The sequence below is a fragment of the Thalassophryne amazonica genome, chromosome 22, assembly GCF_902500255.1.
Source record: "Thalassophryne amazonica chromosome 22, fThaAma1.1, whole genome shotgun sequence".
In the NCBI taxonomy this organism is placed as follows: domain Eukaryota; kingdom Metazoa; phylum Chordata; class Actinopteri; order Batrachoidiformes; family Batrachoididae; genus Thalassophryne; species Thalassophryne amazonica.
Window position 1 is genome coordinate 31,302,116 of NC_047124.1, and position 23,136 is coordinate 31,325,251.

The following is a 23,136-nucleotide window of genomic DNA, read 5'->3' on the forward strand; positions in this document are numbered from 1 at the left end:
ATATATCAGTTGGCTGATAAGATCAGTTGATATGAGCCTTTCACAACATATCTACATCTCCATTTTTTTTTGCTGATATCAAAATATTTATTTTACCAAATAAATAATGCAGAAAAGCACGTTAGGTGTTGTAGTGGAGCAGAGCATTCAAACAATCGTGCAAATGGTGATACAAGCAGCAAAGTTGGCAGAAATACTCTTAGACATTACTCATTTGAAAAACCGACTGGCCACTTGAATCTTCAATAGGCGGCCAGGTAGGAGTCAATTGAAGAATTACACAGGGGTCAAAATTAAAAATGCACAAATCATTTTGAAAACTACACCACGTTATTTGTCTGATCGTAAAGATTCCAAAAAGTATAGTTTGGACTATTATGACTGAATGTTCGGGAGTTATGGGGTGTAAACAGCAAAAATGGTGACAAAGGTCGTTTCAGTTTGTACAGGGGTCAAAAGTTAAAGTTGCTCCAATTTTGGTAAAAAGTGATGCAAATTATTGGGTGAGCTAATAGGATTAATAAATGGAATAGTTTTGATTGTGTTGAATGTTTGGTCTCCAAAGTAAAGGTCATACATGGTCAACGTCTTGTTGGATTCTATGACATGTGACATATGCTACCCCGTAACATGATAACTAAGCATGACACATGATCCAACTATTCCTTTTAAAACCCTGTTTTCCTCAACTAATAATTTGCATCACTTTCTTACCAAAATTGGAGCAACTTAACTTTTGACCCTGTATAAACTGAAACTCACCTTTGACACCATTTTGCTGGTTTTACCCCATAACATTCAATCATAGATAGTCCAAACTCCTGCTCCTTCTACGTATGAACAGAAAGCTATCTGAGCATAGATTTGTCCCCACTCCTGTCAGCGACGGTGCTGAGGACAAACAGGTAAATGTAAATATACGCATAAGAAATAAACACAGAACGACAACAGACACGGAGGACTGAACAATCTGTTTGACCATCTGTCTGCCTCCTGCAACGACAGAGACGCTGTCTAACCTTGAGGACTCTGTGTGTGTGATTACAGTGATATTGTGCAGTCTGGTTTGATGAACTATTTGTTGTATAATAGAGAGAAGTTCCACAGTTTATCATGTTATGTCTTAAAGATTCCAACACATGCAGGTGGTGTTGCTTTTACCGTTGATTTAAATTGAAAGTACTGTTATAACATAGGTTTTATTGTTACTGCACAGTAAAACTTTGGGGAAAACGGAAAGTATTTTGAAACTGTAGATGTGCTTCTAATATGCAATCAGTCTGTAGGTTGCAGAGGAATACACAATCGCACGGCAGACGTGACACTTTGCAAACCTCCTAAACCTGCACAAATCGGTGGTGGTGGCGGTGGTGGGGTGTTACGACGCCACATAGAATTTTTTTTTAGACCTCGAGACTAAAGTTGTAATATTACAACAATAAAGTCATAATATTAAGAAATAAAGTCGTCATTTTAAGACTTCGAGAATAAAGTCGTAATATTACGAGAATAAAGTTGTAATTTTACGAGAATAAAGTCATAATATATATTTATATTATATAATATATATATTTAATATATTATGACATTTAATATATTTATATATATTTATATATATATTACGACTTATTCTCGTAATATTACGACTTTATTCTCGAAGTCCAAAGAAAAAGAAAGAAAAAAAAAAAATTCAATGTGGCCCTAAACTTCGTTGTAGGTGTAGTTTGAAACTTGAGCATTTTTTTTATATATATAACTCAAACATTTATTCTATAAGGTTATGACTAATATGTATGAATCATAAAACTCTGTTGTACCTGAATTAATGGTAATGTCCACCAGGTGTGCAAATGCTCCATTTCAACAACCTTGACTTGAAGTTAGAGTAAAAACATCCAGACACCAAGACACGGGAGTCTAGCAATGGCCAACCTGTTGCTTTTTTAGTAAAAAATAATTGGGCTGGAAAAACATAACAACAAAAAACTGCACAGAGTGAGCTGGAGCATAACTGGTTCTGTGAGACTGACCTTGCGAAGTCTAGGTCAGCCTCTCTGGACATTGTGATGTTCGTGAGGTTTTGCTGGAGGACAAAGATGTTCCTGCACATCTTCTTAATCCCAGACTCACTGATTCTCTTAAAATACTGGGCCCCGTTGATGAGAATACAGGAGATTAGATGACCTAGTCCTAACACAAGGGGAAGAGGAGAAAGAACAAAAGATGTTGCAGATCAAATCACTTGAAAGAATCAAGGAGGAAGCTTAACAAAAATAGTTGTAAAGACAAAGCAAACTTTATCAAGGTGTCAAGAACTCCTGCAAAGACACAGACAAAAAATGAAGCTGGAAAATATGCTGTAAATAATGAAAATATGAAATGTATTTGACATTGCATTTTGTCTTTGACATTATAAATGGACATTTTACTGGTTCTGCTGGGGACAACACTCCTGATATGATATGCATATTGATACTTGGGTGCAGGTTTGATAAGTATTGTGATTGTTAAAAAAGAGATGCAGTTGCACCAGGACTGACATTTTATATTGCAACATACTGTGATTCTCGTTTGCTATTTGTAACGTGAGACTACGGGAAAAAGTTGACTAATACTTTTTCTTCAGATGATATACTATAAATCACATGTACAAAAACAATCAATGATTTATTTTTATTAGATTTATTTCAAACCCAAGAGAATCATACTACATATCTGGTAAGTAAATAATTAAACACTTAGTAAAGTACAGTAAAGTGCTCCCTGCCAGCATACCACAACCCCATGTGTGCACCATATTATCTGGACTATAAGTCACACACTGTTAACTTGTTTGGTTGGTCCTGTGATATATTTTGAAAGAACCTGTAACTCAAAAATATACTGAATTATCATCGACAACCACAAGGTGGCACAGTCTACACATGACTAACTGCTACCGTATACATCAGAATGAGGTACTGTCTAATTCACAGTCTAGAGCAGATTGTGGCTGTGATGCACCATTAAGCTGGATTAATTCATTAATAATTAATAAATCATGTTCTCAAACTGAAAGACCATGAGCTTGAATAAATATAAGGAATAACCTTCATGCACTTGAATAAAGGGTATAACATTCAAACTATTCGGCATTCGACTTGTTGCATTCTGTGGGACATTCAGAACTGCAACAAGGAGAATGCTATGCTAACATAAGGCTAACTGTATAAAAGTTTTGAAAATGTATTGTTTGAAAACTTAATTTCCATTTAGAAAGGTAAACATGCACGTTTAATTCGGCTCTGATGTTCAGTGACGATAATAACGAGTTTACTTAAGTTATTTAGGCCCCCTGAAATAACATTATTTAGCTCACTACTTTCTGCTTGCTAATTCAGTGTTTGTGCTATTAACAGTGATGCCGGTAACGCGTTACTCTAATCTAACCACTTTTTTTTAGTAACGAGTAATCTAACGCGTTAATCTTTCCAAATCAGTAATCAGATTAAAGTTACTTCTCCAAGTCACTGTGCATTACTATTATTTTTGCATTGTGAGTCGACAGCAGCATTAAACTTCTGTGGGCAGGAGGTTGGGGTTCGACTGAACTGCCCACTTTAAGAGAGCTGTGAGCTTTTCATCCGCGGTTTTCTGCAGCAGCTCGTCCTCACCTCTTAAAGCGTGGTGACAACAGCACACCTGCACTGAGCTTTACAAAGACATTTTTATGCTTTATTTTCTCCTTTATTTAGAATTCTGAGCTGAGCTGCTCCATATCTGCTCGCTAAAAACAGCTGATCCTCCGCGACGCGTCAACAACTAACACTATTTACCACTCAAATGCACCTAAACTCTTTCTGAGGACCACATGATGTGAAAACACAATAAAACTTTCTTACCTGTAAATCTGGTCATGTTTTCTGCATAAATAAATGTTATCCATTCTTTGTGGTCAAACACCAAAGCAGGGGCGAATCCAAATGGAATGGGGGCGTGGGGCAAGGATGTGCCACCCCCACCCCCAAACAACACCCCTAGATTAAAGGTCCAGTTTTGAAGCCTTTTTTTTTTTTTACTACAACTACTAATACTACTTATAATAATAATAATTTTGACAAGTAAAATATTTAGAGAGAATAAAAATGTTAGAAAGAATTTAATAGTTACATTTATAAACAATGCAAGTTAGAAATTGCAAGTTAGAAGTTTTACTGTTACAGTGCTGTCAACAGTTAAATATGAGGTCAAGAAAGAGGTCTTTATTTTACTTTTTATAAAACAAGTATTTATTTTCATTGAAGTCAAGAAAGGGTAACTATAAAGTGAGTTTTGGCAAAACAGGTATTGTCATGTTGAGGTGGCAGAGGGTTGTTGTCGGCAGCTGGGGAAAGTAACTAAAAAAGTAACTAGTAATCTAAGTTACTTTTACAATTGCATATTCAGTAAAGTAACTAAGTTACTTTTTCAAGGAGTAATCAGTAATCAATAATTGGATTACTTTTTCAAAGTAACTGTGGCAACACTAGCTATTAATAAATAATGATCCAGTTAAACGGCTTTTGCATTATATTGCATGAAACAGTAGCGCCACGTTAAAAACAATTATGCGATGTGACGCATGCATGACATATAGTCTGGAAAAAAGTATTGACATCAGCTACGGCACATCAGTGCTCAATTTGATCTCTGCAGAAATTACTCATAGGGTGCCATTATTTTTCTTCAACTTTCTGACTGAGATGGAGGTGACATCAGAATAAGTTTAACCTCTGCTGAATGAAAGCAGTACTACATTCTTTCCACTTCATCGATAAGAAGTGTAATTTGAATCGTATTGATTCTGGACTTTAACAATTGGTTCTCATATCATAAAATAAATATAGCGATATCCCCAGGATTGATTTTCTCAACCACTACTATGCGCCTGTGCTCTACTAACCTTCGAAGATGTACTGGAACTTGTGCTGCTGCAAAGCGGCCCCCATGACCTCTTCCACGGCTGAGATGTCCTTGTTCAGTTTGACCACCAGGGGGTCGTAGTCCATACTCTCCACATTAGCTACAATGGCATAATTGCCTTGCTTGGTCAAAGGAATCAGGTAATGGAAACAATGCACCCTGAGACATGAACAGATAGTGAGTGAGGGAGAAAACAGGAAAAAAATGGAAATTAAGTATATGCTTGTTTTTATAACGGCCAACGCAACTGACCGTCCAACGGGAAACCCAACTATGCGTGAGCAAAGTAAGAATTATTATGAATGGAAGCTTACGGTCCAAAGACCACAGCACCCACAGAGTTTCTCTTCTGTGACATTTTTCTTACCCACTTAAAGTCCATACATAACATTCCAGTGTACGCTTTTGGATTTGATCTTATAACTAAACTTCACACTTTAATTTGAACAAGGCTCATTTAACTCCACATGAGGCTTCAAATCTGAAAGTATTCAGAGAAACAAAACGCCTCATTTTGCATTTCTGTGTTCGCTTCTTATTTCAGCTATCACTCATTCTTTTGTCGACACGGGAGTCAATATGCTCATAATTCTACAATCACAACACCGAAAACAGAAAAAGGTAGAAAACGATACGGCTGGATTGCTCTTCCCCATAATCCAAACTTCAAATTTAGCCACATTTTTAATGCCGCAGTCTATGTGGTGAGTTCTCCCTTCCTTAACCTCTGCACTCTCTCATTTCACTGCCCCTCCCCACCCGCGCTCCTTTTCACAGCTTCATTTAGCCGCTGCCGCTATCAGGGAAAACTTGGTAGATGGGGAGAGTCAATGGAGTGTAGCATATAGCGAGACATCAGCCTCGGGGAGGGTTTTCTACTCAAACCAGAAACAATATTGCGTAAACTACACAACAGTCTGCGAGGAAATTGTCGTATAGAAAGAGGTCAAAAGAATGGGTGAAAGAAGATGAAGGGTTATTGGTGGGAGTGACTCATTCCAACAGTCAGACGTGTAATAGCTCAAGGGTTTGCAACCTTTAGGGTACCACTGTGGAGTGTCAGTATAATGTTATATTTATTAAATTAAACAGACAAAACAGTCTATAAACCAAAGATATTTCATGTTTGTGTGATCTACATTAAAAGCCTGCAAAACATTCCAAGAAAGAAACAAGCTATATATAAAAGCTGGGATGCTTTAAACCATTGACCACTCTGTAATGTTGCTGTTCCTTCTCATTGAGGACAACAATCTGTGAAGCATTTGAAGTGTTATTTTGTCCCATTCTTCCTGGACAGACATCTTAAGGTGTGCATGGTAATCGTTGCATTTCTCATTTCAAAATTCTCCACACATTTTCTATTGGGGACAGGTCAGGACTGCAGGCCAGTCTAATATCCGTACCTTCTATTTCCACAGCCATGTATGTGTAATGTGTGCAGAATGTAGTTTTGCATTATCTCGGAGAAAAATGCATGGACGTCCTTGGAAGAAATGTCGTCTTGAAGGCAGCATGTTTAGCTCTAAAATTTCAGTGTACTTTTATGCATTAACGCTGCCGTCACAGAAATGTAAATTACCTTTGCCAAGGGAAATGACACAACCTCATATCATGACAGATCCTGCCTGGCATTTGGAATTATTGCTAATAACACTCTAGATGGTCCTTTTTGTTTTTGGCCTGCAGTACACTGCATCCATTTCTTCCAAAAAAAAAGATATGGATTCGTCTGAGCACAATACACATTTATTGTATAATGGTCCAACCCAGATGCCTCTATGCCGAGAGACACTGATGCAACTTCTGGACAAGGTTAACATTTTTTTTTTTTGCACAATAAAGTTTAATTGTGTATGTAACTGTATTGTAGTGCTTAAACTTTTCCCAAGTAAAAGCGGCTATATCAGCTATTGATAAATGATTAGACTGATGGAACACAGATCAAAGGTATTCAGCTTAGGCTTGCGCACTTGAATCTTTTAATGATATTATGCGCTGCACAGAGAGAAATATGTCCTTCCCTTCAAATCTTTCTTTGAGGAACATTGCTTTTAATTATTCCAATATTTTTTATCACACAATCGTTGGCAAACTGGAGATCCTCTACCCATCTTTGCTCCCCAAAGACCCAGCCTTTTGAGGAAAATGCTTTTTTGTATATCAAATCGTGATTAGAATCATCTGTTGACATCACCTGTTTAAAATAACATTTAACATTTTTTAACCTAATTTTTAGCCCTAAACTGCCCCTATCCCAACATTTTTTTTTATGTGTTGCATGTCTGAAATGCAAGAATGGATATATATTAACAAATAAAATGAAGATGACAACACAAAATATGACGGGTTCATACTGTAAATGCAAGAATCTCTGCAGGGGGTATTTCACTTGCATTTTCCACACCGTCCCAAACTATATATATAGTCTGTTCCCTTGAAGGAAAAAAAAAAAGTTTTGCTTTTTTTTTTTTAGAGTTTGCAATTTTTTTTCATGATGTTGGGGCTGCTGCAGCTAATGCAGGGTCTAAGGGGAAAAACTACATGCAATTTGGTGTAATTAATAAGCTAAATGAGAGCTATTTCTCAGTCCCATGTTGTTACTCATTTTAGTCATAAAAAACACATTTTCCCATATTGTAAAGATGACAGAACTACAGTACAGTCTGTCACATGGATTAGAATAAGCCCCTTCGGCTGCCCTCTTGTTTTGCTCTCGGCGTCACCACAGCATGTTGAATTGGCACAGGTTTTACACTGGATGCCCTTCTTGACACAACTCCACATTACACGGAGAAATGTGGCAGGGGTGGGGTTTGAACCGAGAACCTTCTGCACTGAAGCCAAGCACACTAACCACTTGGCCACCACCCCTGCCTTGTCACATGGATTAGAATATAGTGTTATTACTATTTCATAACACCAGACATTCACATTGGACTGTTCCTGTCCTCGCTCTACATTTATCTCAACGTTTGACTTTAGCAATCTGTGCTTTTATAAAAACTGATAGTGTCTTACAATAAAATCTGATACAAATAAAGTTGCATCTACTGTTCATGAAGTCACCGATGACACTTTTAGTTCTCAGAAACACTGATATGGGATTAAATTAGATTCTTATTCACTTATATAAATGGGAAAAACCAGATTTTTCCATCCATTGATGACGTCAGCATTTCTGGGATACTGACAATTTATGTGTTGCGCAAAACAACGCATTAACATTCTTCACATCAATATTTGACTTTTTAAAGCATGTTAAATGTTTATCATATTTTCCTCCAGTTGGATATTTCACGCCCATGTAACAGAAGAAACTGTAAAATGCAGATTTAGCAGGCTAGAGTTTGCAATCTGAAGCAAATTCTTCCCAAAGACAGATTTTGAAACATGATATAAAAATCAATCAACTTTTCATTACCTTTTCTGTATAAACAATGATTAAAGCCCTATTTTAAATCATGTTCCTGCAGCAGAACAACATTTTCATCCATCCATTTGTTTTGTTGTGGCTGGCATGCCTGGCTGGCTTTTGTTTGTCTTCTGTTTCTGTCTTTTGGTTTTTCTTTCAGGTGGTACGCGTTTAGGACTGAGTGGCTGTGTGGCTGAGTTATCAGGACCTCACCCTGATAACCTGAGGCTAGTCAAAACTCACAGCTGTGGTGCATCTACACGGATTGGAGCATGGTGGCATTTAAGTCTGGAGTACACAGTGTGTATTTGCCAGAGACTCGACCTTGTGACCAGACGGGTGAGATCGTCGTCTCGAGAGCCATCTCATCATCAGTGGATGCAGAGAACGTCCAGGTTTGATGCATGGTCTGTGAAAGAGGAGGGGGTGAGGTCTCACGCTCGTCAGCACACTTCCTGAGGTACGTTAGGTTTTGTGACTAACATTTGTACAGTCAGTAAATGTGGTGTCCCTCACACCTTATTATATTGAGCTGTTATGTTAGTCGTTTAATCAGCTTCCACTGCAGTTGGAGTTTGTGAACAGGGTGTTCCATGCCTGCAGGGTGGGAAGCTGATTAGTAATTAAGCCAGGAAGTGTTTGCTGTTTGTACACCTTTGAGTGGTCTCTCTGTGTGTGGAGTGTGGACTCACATGATGATTTCTTCTTTCACAGACTCGGTTTGTCGCGGCCACCTGGGGGGGTGTCGGCGGGGTCCTTGGGTCCGAACTGGTTCTGGCTCTGGACCGTTAGTGCTGCTGGGAGCGCACCGCTTTCCCACCACGCCAGACCGCGCACTTATTTGTTATATCTTTTATCACATCACTGTTATGTAATTAAATTCAGTTATCCTTTGTACCGTGCTCTGCTTATTTCATACTGGGTCCTTCAAACGCTGGTCGGTTCTCCGGGCTGCGTCCGACACATAACATGTTTGGTAGTTTCAGCACGGTGCGGTGTACACAGTAAAATCTGTAACGGCGCCTCTCATTTGCTGTTGTGTAGATGAGCGGCGGCACACAACATTTATCCTTGAGTCTCATATCCAGACTTTAAAACGTGCAATTTAATATCCACTGTGGCATCTCAGAGACATTTCCAAATGATGTTACTAATACGAACATCATGAAAACAGACCACAGTCTAAATCTGACATGGGCCAGGAAAACAAAAATAACCTGGAAACATTCACCACTTGTCATATGACACAACCAACCAATGGGAGGCCAGCATAGCGCACAGCTTTGTCCGAAGCCTTATGATTAGCTGCCAGGTCCAGTAAACATCAAACTAGCCGACAGGAACAACTCTGACAATATTTTGCTTCAACTGATGCTTGTGTTTGCTGGAAATCTCCACCCCCCCCCCAAAAAAACCCAGAATTCCAGAAATTTCCAGAAAACTTTCATCACTGAACAAAAAAGTTGGAATGTTGCATTCACATGCACCCCGGGCAGTAAATTGGATGTTCTTTTTCAACTGTAGGATGTTGAAACAAAAAGATCAAAACAAAACCCCCTCTGTTTCTGGCTGTGAGAGTCACACCTCACACGCCGTGACGGCACATGTCACTGAAAGTTAAAAAGAAATAATTTAAAATCACCTTTTCAGCTTGCCTCTGCTGCAAAAACCATATCAGATGCTTATTTATCCTAAACCATGGTCAAAGACAGTCAGCAAGTACTAAATCATTTGATAAGTAAAATGATCATCTAAAAAAATTTGCAAAAATACAGAGACACCCCCCCCAACCGCGTACAATTTTCTGAACTTTGCAGAAATGCGTTTTTATCATCACGGCTGTTTTATTCAAATGGCCAATCAGACAACCAAGAAAACAGAAAATGAAGCATGTTTTTGCCGTCCCACAGCACAGACAAAAAAGCTCATTGATGGGAGCAGATTGGACTGACTAAATGTTGCTGTTGCGGGCGAGTGTTTATATAACCTTTGCATTATAAGCTTGTTGTTTGTTGTTTACTTTTGCCACAGGAACAAACCCCATGTGCAATGCTTTATCCCTTGAAAAGACTGGGATGAAGCACTCCTCAGCCCCATGTCAGTACATTTATAAACCGCTATATGGACTCGGGCCCAATTTTTAGTTCAATCATTTCAACTTAAAGCTAAATATTTTTTCACTTCCTGTTTGTGTAGTTTGTGTGGGTTTCTCCCGTTTACCTAACTTCTAGGTGCAGAACCAAGAGGCAGCGGTCTGCAATGTCCTGAAATCCTATGGACAGGTCACTGAGGGTCTGGAGAATCTGCTCCCGGCTCCGTTCACTCTCACCAACCACCTGGCTGTCTGCTGAGCATGGAGGCATGCCTGGATGGAGGGACACAAAAATACAAATATTAGGGGTATGCATCTCTCACTGATAAAGTGATCTAATACATGTCTATATTAGACAAGAGCTGATAACCGGTTTCACGGTATACAGCAGTATGAAAAAGCCACAGTATCAAAACCATTAAAATTTTCCATTATACCGTCCCTACGGTATGAGCGGGTTTTGAGAATTCTTGACAGGCAGAGCGGAGGCAGCCTCTGCCGCCCTTCCCCCTGGCGCGCACGTCTGTCTCTGTTTACAAACTGGCAGCTAACGTTAGCTAGCTCTGTATCATGGCTGAAGGAGGTGAAGCCTGCACTGAACTTTTCCCTTCGTCCAAAAGGACAAATCGACTTTTTCGTTTTATTTTCCACGGAAAGCCCTTCAAAACCAAAAACGATGGCAACAAAGCACCGTAGCTATGGCCTGTGTTGGACGTGGAGTGATTCAAGATACTCGCAAAGGATTATAAAGGTAAACTCGAGTTGTGCTTGTGGTCGACCAAATTTTTCCCACAAGAAGAACAAATACATCTATTCCAAGCACTTTGTTGATGAAGATAGTCCAAGTATTGAGCATCTGGAGTTCCGGACCGTCTTCCAGCCACGTTTCTCCCTAAGGAAATAAGCCATGTTTCCCACAGGGAAGTTGCTACATGTCTTAAAGAGTGACTACCATTTTGGTATTTTCTCTAACGTTATCAGTGGTAGAGTGCTAGTAGCAGTAGACATCGTGTCACTTCGTGCACCTGAATCACATGCGCTTCATATGCAAATAGTCATAATGTTGTTAAAGCACATTTTAAAGCTATACATAATACCGTGACACCGCAGTATTTTTGCCCACCGTTATCATACCGTCCAAATCTCATACCGGCTCATGCCTAGTCTATATACACATGCAATGATATGATTTAGGGACGATTCATTTTTTTATGGAACGATTCAATTCAGTACAGTTTAGTGCAATCCAATTTGTTAATGTAGACATTTATTTTCTATAATTAATTTGAATAATCGCTTACAAAACACATATTTCATGAAAAACCAGGGACTATCTTCAGGTTTTTACTACTGTGCTGCAGCAAGTTGGCACTGCCTGGGCTTGATCTTTTGTTTCCTTTTTTTTTTTGGGGGGGGGGGGGGGGGGGAGCAGCACATGTCACAAAATGCACAGCATAGGAGAAGCCCAGAAGAAGACCCAAGATATTTTTAGCCTGTTAGTATAGAGGGTATACACTGATATCATCAAACCAAAATTGCTTACAGCAACCGAACACTCCAAAATTCCACAGCCTAAGAGCAAAATCCTTTTTGTGGTGAAGCCAGTGAAGGATAGGTGTATGACGAACATTGTGTGGACAGGCCTACAGGAGCCGTATTTTTCCAGATGTTTTCTGAGCTGCTGGTATGCGAATATGTCCCCGATAACCAGCACCCGGACCTCTACAACAATTTTGTCAGGGATACAAACACTTCACCGCGGGGTCTGTGAACAGGATCTTAATAAGGCGTGTCTCAGATCATCATACCAAAGGTGAGTTGCTTTGTGAAGTTTTGTTTTTAAATGGTGGCAACAAAAATCCCGCGCATCCACGGCGCACAGGTTAGCTTATGTTGTTCCTCCTGCTTAGCAAGACATGCAGGTAAAATACATGTTAAACACTTTTCATACCAAATTAACTTTTTTTAATGATTGTCATTGTTCTATTACAAATGTAGGAGATTGTGCGTTTATCGACATTAATTCACAAAATGCTGGTTCGGCTTAAATGATCATTATTATAACTGGAGCTCTGACAGGCTTAAAATCGTCTAAAGCCGTTTGATTCATGACGTCTTTTTCTGTTTGAGTCTAAAACTGTTTGATTCCTGCTCTCATAATGTGGACCGCACCGTTGTCCACCTTGTGAGAGCTCACAACGCAGTTTGATACGGCTGCTGTCACTTTATTTATCATCCAGCATGCCAGCATATTGCTAGTTTACGGGTTTGATGACGTCCCGTGCGTACCCTCTACAGCATAAATTTTTGTGCATAATAAATTCATGTGCATTTTTTCCATATTTGAAATCCTCAGTTTTAATCTTAATTTTGGTACGAATTCAGCAGGGACGAGGCAGCAGTGCACCAGCCAGACACGGCAAAGATATACAGCAACACAGGAACAAAAATGGGTATTGAACAAGCGCCGAAACAGACTTTCCCCATTCAGAATCTGAGAGTCTTGTGCTGACCTTTGAACATTTTTGAGAGTTTGAAGACGCAGAGGTAACAGGAATATAACTAAGGCAAAGCCTTGGACTGAAAATCAATGTGGGTTGATGTAAATATATTGTGTTGATTGTATGTAATACACCATAGTTCAAAATTGCGTGAAGGTCTTGAGATGATGGTACTTTAAGCAGAGTGACAACTATTGTAGGCTTTAATGGTACATATAGTAGTGTTCAGAATAACAGTAATGCTATGTGACTAAAAAGATTAATCCAGGTTTTGAGTATATTTCTTATTGTTACATGGGAAACAAGGTACCAGTAGATTCAGTAGATTCTCACAAATCCAACAAGACCAAACATTCATGATATGCACACTCTTAAGGCTATGAAATTGGGCTATTAGTAAAAAAAAAAAAGTAGAAAAGGGGGTGTTCACAATAATAGAAGCATCTGCTGTTGACGCTACAAACTCAAAACTATTATGTTCAAACTGCTTTTTTAGCAATCCTGTGAATCACTAAACTAGTATTTAGTTGTATAACCACAGTTTTTCATGATTTCTTCACATCTGCGAGGCATTACTTTTGTTGGTCTGGAACCAAGGTTTTGCCCGTTTACTAGTGTGCTTGGGCTCATTGTCTTGTTGAAACACCTATTTCAAGTCAATGAATCATTTCAAGCCAGACATAAATATATTGAAGATGTTGAATTCTTGATAGCTTTCCAGGTGGAGCTCAAGAGCCGACCTCTGGCCACTCTCTGTTGGTGAGAATAGAATTTCTCAACATCAAAATCATTTGTGGACCATTTAGATCCCAGACGGAGAGAATAACTTAACATCAAAAGAGCAAAAACTATCAGTTCTACTCCACAGACTCTCCGAGTCCTTCGGCGCATTCTCGTACTTTCTTCTCACCACTTGTGCTGAGACAGCAGGAGCATATGTCCGCATGCCGCAGTGTCAACCACACAAAAGTCCGGTGTGTGTGTGTGTGTGAGTGGGTGGAGGGAGGGAGGGAGAGGGGGAGAGGGAGAGAGAGAGGGGAGAGAGAGAGAGAGAGAGAGTGATGACTGTATATGAATTCAAACTGGTGTAAATCAATGGCCATAAATTAACAGCGAGAGGAAAAGGGGAGAAATTGGCCCAGTCACTCACATGCAACTCCGTTTGGTCAATGAGGCCTGTGTGTGTGCACGTGTGTGTGTGTGTGTGCGCACATGCACACGAAGGGTGACTGTTAAGCAGGAGAATCCAGGGGTCTGCGATCGATGTGCCGCAGTCAAAGCTCGCTCCCCAGTTACTCTTCCTACCCTTCCGAAGGTCAGGTAGGCGTTCACGTATGCAGCAAGCACCGGGCACGCACACGTGCACTCACACACGGCTCAGAGTGGAGCAGCTTCTGAATGCTACGCAAAATATATGACGGTCGGGTCCATAAGTATTTGGACAGTCACGATTGCTGTAACAAGATGTGTTTGTGGTGTCGACGCTTCAAACTTTCACAAAAATAACGCATGAGACACAGAACTGAAGATAACTAGTTGTCACCTTATGTTGCTGGTTAGCATCCAAGACTCACAACCACACAGTCAGACGGGTAGCACCAGGACCCTAAAGACTTGAACCTATGTTCTCCTACAAATACAGCAGCAGCATCACCAAACACTTCTGTCCAGCAACCTCATGATTCCATAAGATGGAATCAAAGTGTCTCTCAATCTCAGACATGGATGTCCCTCCTGAGAATCACAAACCCAAACACTCTAATTACTCCCACAGCTTCTCAATTGCTTCATGTGGGGTGTCCACTGAAGATCTGGAGAAGATGGTTCTCAAAACTTGAAAGACTGTGGAAGAAGACAACTAGTGAGGGAAGCCACAGAGTCTCCCAGGAGACCTCTTTAGGAGATATCAGGCGTGTCATTGGGAAATTTTAAAATAAGTGAATCCAGAGGGCGGCGCAGTGGATTAGTGGTTAGCACTGTTGTCTCACAGCAAGAACGTCACAGGATCGCTTCCCATCTGGTTCATCCTGTGTGGAGTTTGTATGTTCTTCCTGCGTCTGTGTGAGTTCCCTCCAGGTGAAGGGAGAGCAGCAACATTTCCCACAACACTGTAACATATTTCTTTTATGCTAGCTTGCACAATTCCTCACAGTCACATGGAAAATAATTACAACTTTCCACACGATGGGATTTGCAGTGATTGTTTTGCTGGATACTGCAGGTCTGGCTCCTCAGTAGGACAGAATTGAAGCTATTGTGAAAGCCTTCATTTTAACCCAAACAACTGTTTGTGTGGAACCCGCCATGCAGCTCTCAAACATTCGCTCGTCAGGCCACATGGAAATGAGCGTCAAAATTGATACTTCAGTATGTGGAATTTTGCAGATCTGCAGCTAAATAACATGTCTGATATACAGACGGCTGTGGTGGCACAAATTCTGCAGAGACCAACTTTTGTTTGTTGCATCTCTGAACCCCCTATACAGGACACCGGTCCACTGCAGGTTACGTCCCCTGCCAAGGCCAGTCCCAATTTACAGCTGGATGGACGTGGACAAAAGTGTCTTGTCCAAGAACCCAGACAGATATCGTGGTCTCTGTTGGTGTATAGAGGCAAAAGACAAAAACGGTGCCACCACCCACATACTGAGGAACCTTATTAAATATATACATTTTTTTAAATCATTCATTCACACATTCACCGTTCAATGACTCACTTGTAGATGGGCCTCAATATCTTTTTTAAAAATCTACATTAATCAAATTTAACATATTTTCAATACATAATTCAGAAACAAACACAGAATTTCTGTGATAAGACTTTTCTGCCCTGATTGTGCTGAATTTTTCCCAAATGTGAAGACCTCCACAAAAGCAGGTGGCGCTATTCTGAAGGTTGAATTATTCTGCACGTTTGTGGAAAAACTCCTCTGTACTCACAGCATAAAAAAACGTGCCGAAAGTCACATTTCTCTGTGTAGAATATCTTGTCTTTGTAAAACATGCTGTACCTGTTTCTCAAATGCAAGGCAGTATGAGTCGGGTTTTTTTTTTTTTTTGTTACTAGTTTGGGAGGTCCTGCGACTTATACTCAGGTCCGACTTAGATACTGGAAAATCACACATTCATTATTCATAATAATAATAGTTATAACGTCTATTTATAGAGGACTTTCCCATGAATTAAATCAATACACAAAATAAACTCAAATGATAAAAGAACAAATGGTAAATACGGAATAAATTTGCACCTTTTACACACACACACGCACAACAGGCAGAGAGTGAAAAGGGATCACAGTGACTGTAAAACAGTGTGTGCATTTTTTAAATGGACTCCTGATAACCTGATGAAACGCTGCAGTGGGGTGCGCATCACGGTGGTCCAGTCAACAAAACAAACAGTCAGAGCCGCCGTGCATCATCAGTGACGGCGACTCTTATGACCTGCACGTGTATGTGTGTGACACACAGCACTGAAGCCTGGAGATTATACATATGGGAGCGTGTGTGTGAGACGGGCTGAAATAATTTACTGTATGGATCGGCTTACTGGCTAATTAACTGTCTTCTTGAGTAAAGCTCTCGACAGCGTGAGCGTGGGACGACACTGAAGCGCACAATCACAGAACAGCTGCACTACTTAGACTTATTATAATACGACTCTCGAGTCAAGGACACGCAGCAGATACACCTCAGGCTGGGCGGAGAAAGATACACTCAACTCCAACACACGCACAAAAATGAACAGACAAAACAAACCTGATACAGCTGCCGTAGGCTCTGTCTAAAGTCTTCTGTCAGAAAACTGAACCATTATTGCAAAAACGCAAAGAAAAAAAAAAAAACATCTTTATAATATCTACTCATGTCAGTAACTTTTACAGTGCTAAAATTCTAGAAACAGGTGAAGAGGTAAGTTAATAATTTAGCAGCTCATAGTTTATACTCCGTGTTGCCAGAGTTACTTTGAAAAGGTAATCAAATAGGAACTTAGTCACTTTACTGATTATTCAATTTCAAAAGTAACTAAGTTAGATGACTAGTTACTTTATTACTTACTTTCAGCAGCTGTCGACAACACCCCTCTGCCACCTCAACATGAAAATAACCCATTTTGCCAATACTCACTTTATAGTCGCTCTTTCTTGACTTCAATGAACAGAAATATTTGTTTTAGAAAACTTCAAATAAAGACATCTTTCTTTACATCATATTTAACTGGTGACGGCACTGTAACGGTAAAACTTGCCATTTCTAACCTACATTGTTTATAAATGTAACTATTAAAGTGATTCTAACATTTTTCTAATATTTAAAATCTCTAAACATTTTAGTTGTTGAAAGTAGTATTATTATAAGTAGTATTAATAGTAATAGTTGCAGCAGTAAAAAAAAAAGGCTTCAAAAATGGAACTTTAATCCAGGGGTGTTGTGGGGGCCGTGACCCTGCCCCGGCCCACGCCCCCTTTCCATCTGGATTCGCCCCTGCTTTGGCATTTGAGCAGGAAAAATGGATAACGTTTGCAGAAAACACGACCAGACTGGCAGGTAAGAAATTTTTATCAGTGTTTTTAACATTATTTTGTCCTCAGAGAGTTTTGGTGCATTTGGGTGGAAAAAAGTGTTAGTTGTTAATGCGTCACGTATCAGCTGTTTTTAGCGAGGAGACACAGTGCAACTTAGAGTGTTAAATAAAGGTAACAAAGAGCGTAAAAATGTCTTTGTAGAGGTCACTGCAGGTGTGCTGTCGTCACCACTCTTTGAGAGGCGACAACCATTTTTTTCAACTCTGAGGCTGCAGAAAACCGCAGAGGAAAAGCTCGCAGCTCGCTGAAAGTGGGCAGTTCAGTTGAACCTCGACCCCCTGCCCACGGGCCACATTTAATGCCGAGACTGACCCGCGATGCATTATGAGAAATTAGTTTCCTGTCATCAGTGGTTGGTCGGTATAACACACAAGTTACTGTAACATGTGTTGGTTTTTACTAATAAATCTGTATTTGTAAATGTCTTTTTTTTTTTTCATTTGTACAAAAAAGGCAATTTGAAAATAGAAAATTCTATTTGTTAACTGATTCAGTACTTTTAGCGAATGTGTGACAATTGCTATTTACACTGCCGTGAACACTGCCATCTACTGGATGGCAAGTAGATGGCAATTGTCCCAAAAGTAGTGCAATACTTTAAAACAAAAACATAAATTAGTTTGTTTAAAATTTTAACCATAAGTCAAAACTGTCTGCCTGTGCATGACTCGTGATACGACTGCAAGTCTGTGTGGTGTAAAAATAAATTATTTTTTTCTCCTTATCTCTCTTTCTTTCTTTCTTTCTTTCTTCATTTCCCCTCTGGTCACCGTGTCTCTTTTGCTGAGAGAAGGCTGATCTGAGACAGAAGCGCTAGCTCGTTGTTGTGTCAGTAGCTGCCAGTGTGCTGGAGTCAAAACTAAAAGTTATTCGTTTAGCTTTAAGCTGTAACTACTGCTAAATGTTTTAGGGATTTATCGATTTAGCTTTATAAAAGTTAATTTTTCAGTTCATGGATTAACGGTTACTGGTCAGCTAACATTTTGGTTAGCTGTGCCCACCACTGGCCTCAGGGCAGATGTAGGGCTGACTACTTCTTTTCACTCCATGATGGTGCATATTGTCATATTCTATCTGACAAAATCATGTTTTAGCTACTTTGACCTTAGAAATATGTCAACCATATATACTAATTAATACTATGGTGAAGACATTTCATTAGTTTTATCAATGTTCCATAGTCATTACATAATTCACATTCCCACTTATCCAATATGTCCATTCACAACCCCCAACATCACGTGTTTACTTTAAATTTCAAGAATTATAAGTGAAGAAGCTCCGCGTCAAAATAACCTCATGCTGTTGCAAAGTGTACTGGACAACAACAATTAATCGATTAATCAATTATTAATCAACAATTAAATTAATCTACCAGTATTTTGATAATTGATGAATGGCTTTGAGCCATTTTTACTGGGGGCCATCAAATACGGCCATTGGGCATTGCGATGGCTTTTCGTCCGTCCGTCCGTCCGTTTGTCTGTGCTCAGCATAAGTCCACTTCTATTACTGCCACACTCTTCAAATTCACAGGGAACACAGACCTTGGACAAGTTCAATGAAGGCTAACCTTGATGCATTTTAAGAGGTCAAAATGTCACATTATGTCCAATCTGATCTGTTTTGTTTTTGAGTAGCGGGGGTGACAGCCAATCAGAGCAGAGCTGCACCATGACATCAGTGGCAGGTCTCTCTAAAACCGCTTTGTTTTGTGTGTTTATATACATGTTTCTCATATATTATGTAAAAGCTAGTGAGAAATAAACACTTCGAAAACTGAAAACACTGTTTTTGGAACCTAATAACACCTCTGAACTTATTTACAAGACATTTCGCCGATATTAGCATGGTGATGTCACTTCCTGGTGTAGCTACTTGCTAACAGCTTCCTTTCTAGTATATTATGTACAGTAGTGTTCAGAATCATAGCAGTGCTATGTGACTAAAAAGATTAATCCAGGTTTTGAGTATATTTCTTATTGTTACATGGGAAACAACGTACCAGTGGATTCAGTAGATTCTCACAAATCCAACAAGACCAAGCAATCATGATATGCACACTCTTAAGGCTATGAAATTGGGATATTCGTAAAAAAAAAAAAGTAGAAAAGGGGTGTTAACAATAATAGTAGTGTGGCATTCAGTCAGTGAGTTCATCAATTCTGTGGAACAAACAGGTGTGAATCAGGTGTCCCCTATTTAAGGATGAAGCCAGCACCTGTTGAACATGCTTTTCTCTTTGAAAGCCTGAGGAAAATGGGGCGTTCAAGACATTGTTCAGAAGAACAGCGTAGTTTGATTAAAAAGTTGATTGGAGAGGGGAAAATGTTTACGCAGGTGCAAAAAATTATAGGCTGTTCATCTACAATGATCTCCAATGCTTTAAAATGGACAAAAAAAAGACAGTCTGGAGTTACCTGTAAGTGCTGTGACAGTTAGAAGACGCCTGTGTGAAGCTAATTTATTTGCAAGAATCCCCCGCAAAGTCCCTCTGTTAAATAAAAGACGTGCAGAAGAGGTTACAATTTGCCAAAGAACACATCAACTGGCCTAAACAGAAATTGAGGAATATTTTGTGGACTGATGAGAGTAAAATTGTTCTTTTTGGGTCCAACGGCTGCAACCAAGAGCATTAACCATTTGGACGCCACCCCTACCTCATTCTAAAATATATGCATATCCAAATTCTTTGATTTCAGCTTCTTATGTGTGAATATTGTCCTGTTTATTTTACAGCTGCTGTAATCCCATCTGGCAGGAAATTGAAATAACTATATCTTGGACTCTCGATACACCAATCAACATTTTTCATGATTTTTTTTTACATTTTATAGACCTAACAACTAATCGAGGAAATAATCACTTGATGAATCAATTACAGAACTAATTGTTAGGTGCAGTGCGAATATTTTATTGTTAAAAACACATATCAAAAATTATTTTAATGAGCTGTTCTAAGGTGGATCACTTCCTGATTATACTGCCTGATGTTTTGTTGGAGTTATTAGTTTGCTTCAATCACAACAACATTTATAATTAAGCAAATAAATAAACATAGTAATTATAAGTTTGTGACTAATAATGCTGTCGTAACAGTAGATTTAACAAATGAAATCTCACCTCTGACCAACAGTTATCACACAATTCATTTTTTAAAAATCTTTAAAACTGTACATTAAAAAAAAAAAACCACACAGTTAATATGGTGCAAGTATCTCTGCCTCATATGTTCTGTTGAATTTATTCTTGCAATAATTAATGCCAAATAAGGAATAGGGGTGCCGGAAAAAAAAATCAATTCCTGTCCGAATCGTGATTCTTATTTATTAATATTCTGAATCGATCCAAAATGTCCAAGAATCGATTTTTAAAAAGCATTTTTTAAACATTTTCTTGCTTACTCGCTGCGTGTACCGTTTGTCAGGCAACAGCCTCTGTACTACAGCGTCCCCGCGAGGGGAGGGTCCGGCGTGCTTCAAACATTCGTGAGCTGCAGCTTAGCATGGTGGACGCAGAGCTAATTCAGCCAGCACCGTCTTTGCTGAAGGCAAATGTTTGGGCGCATTTTGGATTTTATTATTTGCTGCGTAAGAAGGAGCTTGACATGACTTATGCAGTGTGCAAAATCTGCAAAATGAAAGTCAAGTACTTTGGAAACATTTCAAATCCGCAAGCCCACATGCTACTCCATCACCCGGAGCTAAAAGAAGCGGAGCAGTGGTATCTGGCGACTACTGAACAGCGCTTTGCTAAACTGCCAGCCAACTCTGAACGAGCAAAGCAGATAAGTAAATTTACATCTTTAGAATCACTTGATTAACCTTGTAAAGCTGCATTTTCTTAAACATAAACATTTTTTAAGTAATATAACTATATCTCAGAGCTCTTTGAATCGAAAATCGATTCTGAATCGAATCGTCACCCCAAGAATCGGAATTGAATTGAATCGTGAGTTGTTGTAAGATTCACATCCCTAATAAGGAATAAATCCCTGAATTGCTCAATACTAAATTTTGTGTCCATCATTTGATGGTAATCTATGTACACAACAACAACAACAACAACAACAAAGGCCCTGGTGTTTTATGATAAATTTTTTCTTCTGTTTTTGTGTGAAATCAGCCACATTTCAGATAAAGCCCGATGTAATCTGAAACAATTTGATTTTGGCCACCAGTTTGGTCAACAATCATACCATTCGTAAATATTCCCTGGTGGTTGTGAAAGAAGGTTGTACGTACTACCTAGTTTAATTTAATAGTTTGCTATAATGCAGAGAATCCAGTTGGACTCGGGGAAGGTACATGAAAAGGTGCTTTTTTTTCAGCTCACCACTGCAGTAATAAATTGTAACTTGGTTGTGTGCTGACTGTATAGGTATCCTGGTCTCACGACGGTCCTTCAACATACATAAAACCTGAAAGGACACCATAAGAATGCTCAACAAAGCAGCAGCCTCAAATCAAAGAATCGTATGCAGTGAAGTGCATGAGGTAATTTGTAACTTTCACCAAGGTTTTGTGGCACTAAAGTATCCGCGGTACCAGGGGCCTCATTGTACTTGCACATACATAACGGTCATTTTATTGTTAATTAAAGTGTAACTGGGGAAAAGTATCTGTCAGAGTTAGTCAATATTTCTCTGCACGCCTCCTACAGCTTGCAGTTTTGTGCGTGAGGGTGAGTGAAAGCATTTCTCTTGCTAGCGTCGCCTGTGGGAGTGTTTTCCCTGCAAATGTGCGCGTGTGCATGCGTGTACGCGGCCGTGAGAAAGTGACTTGGAGGCTTCTGTTTCCTCTCGTGTGCATTACACTTGCTCACTTTGGCAGCGGGAGAAGAGGAAAAAAGGGCTCGCTGTGGCGCACATGGCTGGAGGTCTCTCCAGGGGGCCTCCGTGAAACACACATACACCCACGCACACACATCGATTCCCGCTGCCCTCCAGCCTGCGCCACTTTGATGATGCGATGGAGGCGTCGCAGCATGTGGGGGGGAGCACCATTAGAGTCAGGGACAGATGGGCAGAAGTAGACGACTCATTGGTCCTGACTGACAACTTTCTTGCTCTCTTTGCTTCCCTCGGCATTATTTTTCCCCACAAACCTTGTCAGTATGAATTTTTCTGTATGTGTGGTTTTTGCACAAACGCGAGCATATGAATATTTTAGGTTGTGTACTGGCTTCACTCAGGGCATGATCTTTGAGCTATCACTGTCTTTTGACTTGCATTGTTGGAGAGGTGGCTAAAACTGCTTATTTCAATTTATAAGATTCCAAGGATTAGACCGAGCCCATCTGGGGAGGACTCTGAGACACCGATTCATGTTTTTGTGTCCTCCAGAACTGATTGTTGGAACATGTTTTCTGCATTACACCACAAGAATATCAAACATTTGCCGGTGATTCAAAACACGGCTGCTCAAATTTTGACTGGATTTTTTTTTTTTTAGCACATTATGCCAGTGCTAGCTTCTGTTCACTGGCTGCCTGTTCACCTGTGAGTAGATTTTGAAGTTCTCCTTGTGACCTATAAGACAATGAAATGCTGCGTGCCATCTTACACGACTGACTTGGTTGAGCCCTATGTGCCTGCTCG

At 39.6% G+C, this 23,136-nt stretch overlaps 1 protein-coding gene and 1 long non-coding RNA gene across 2 annotated transcripts in view; one reads left to right on the forward strand and one right to left on the reverse strand.

The window, feature by feature from the left end:
• Nucleotides 1–23,136, reverse strand: part of exoc4 (exocyst complex component 4) — a 318,954-nt gene that overhangs the window by 57,997 nt on the left and 237,821 nt on the right. Inside the window, 3 exon segments of the mRNA XM_034163907.1 lie at nt 2,031–2,190; nt 4,922–5,100; nt 10,577–10,721. Of these exon segments, the coding sequence (XP_034019798.1) occupies nt 2,031–2,190; nt 4,922–5,100; nt 10,577–10,721 (484 nt within the window).
• LOC117504430 lies at nt 259–21,777 on the forward strand. The gene is made up of 4 exons (XR_004558799.1): nt 259–458; nt 14,265–14,269; nt 14,987–14,989; nt 21,768–21,777. It is a non-coding gene; the product is annotated as an uncharacterized LOC117504430 (long non-coding RNA).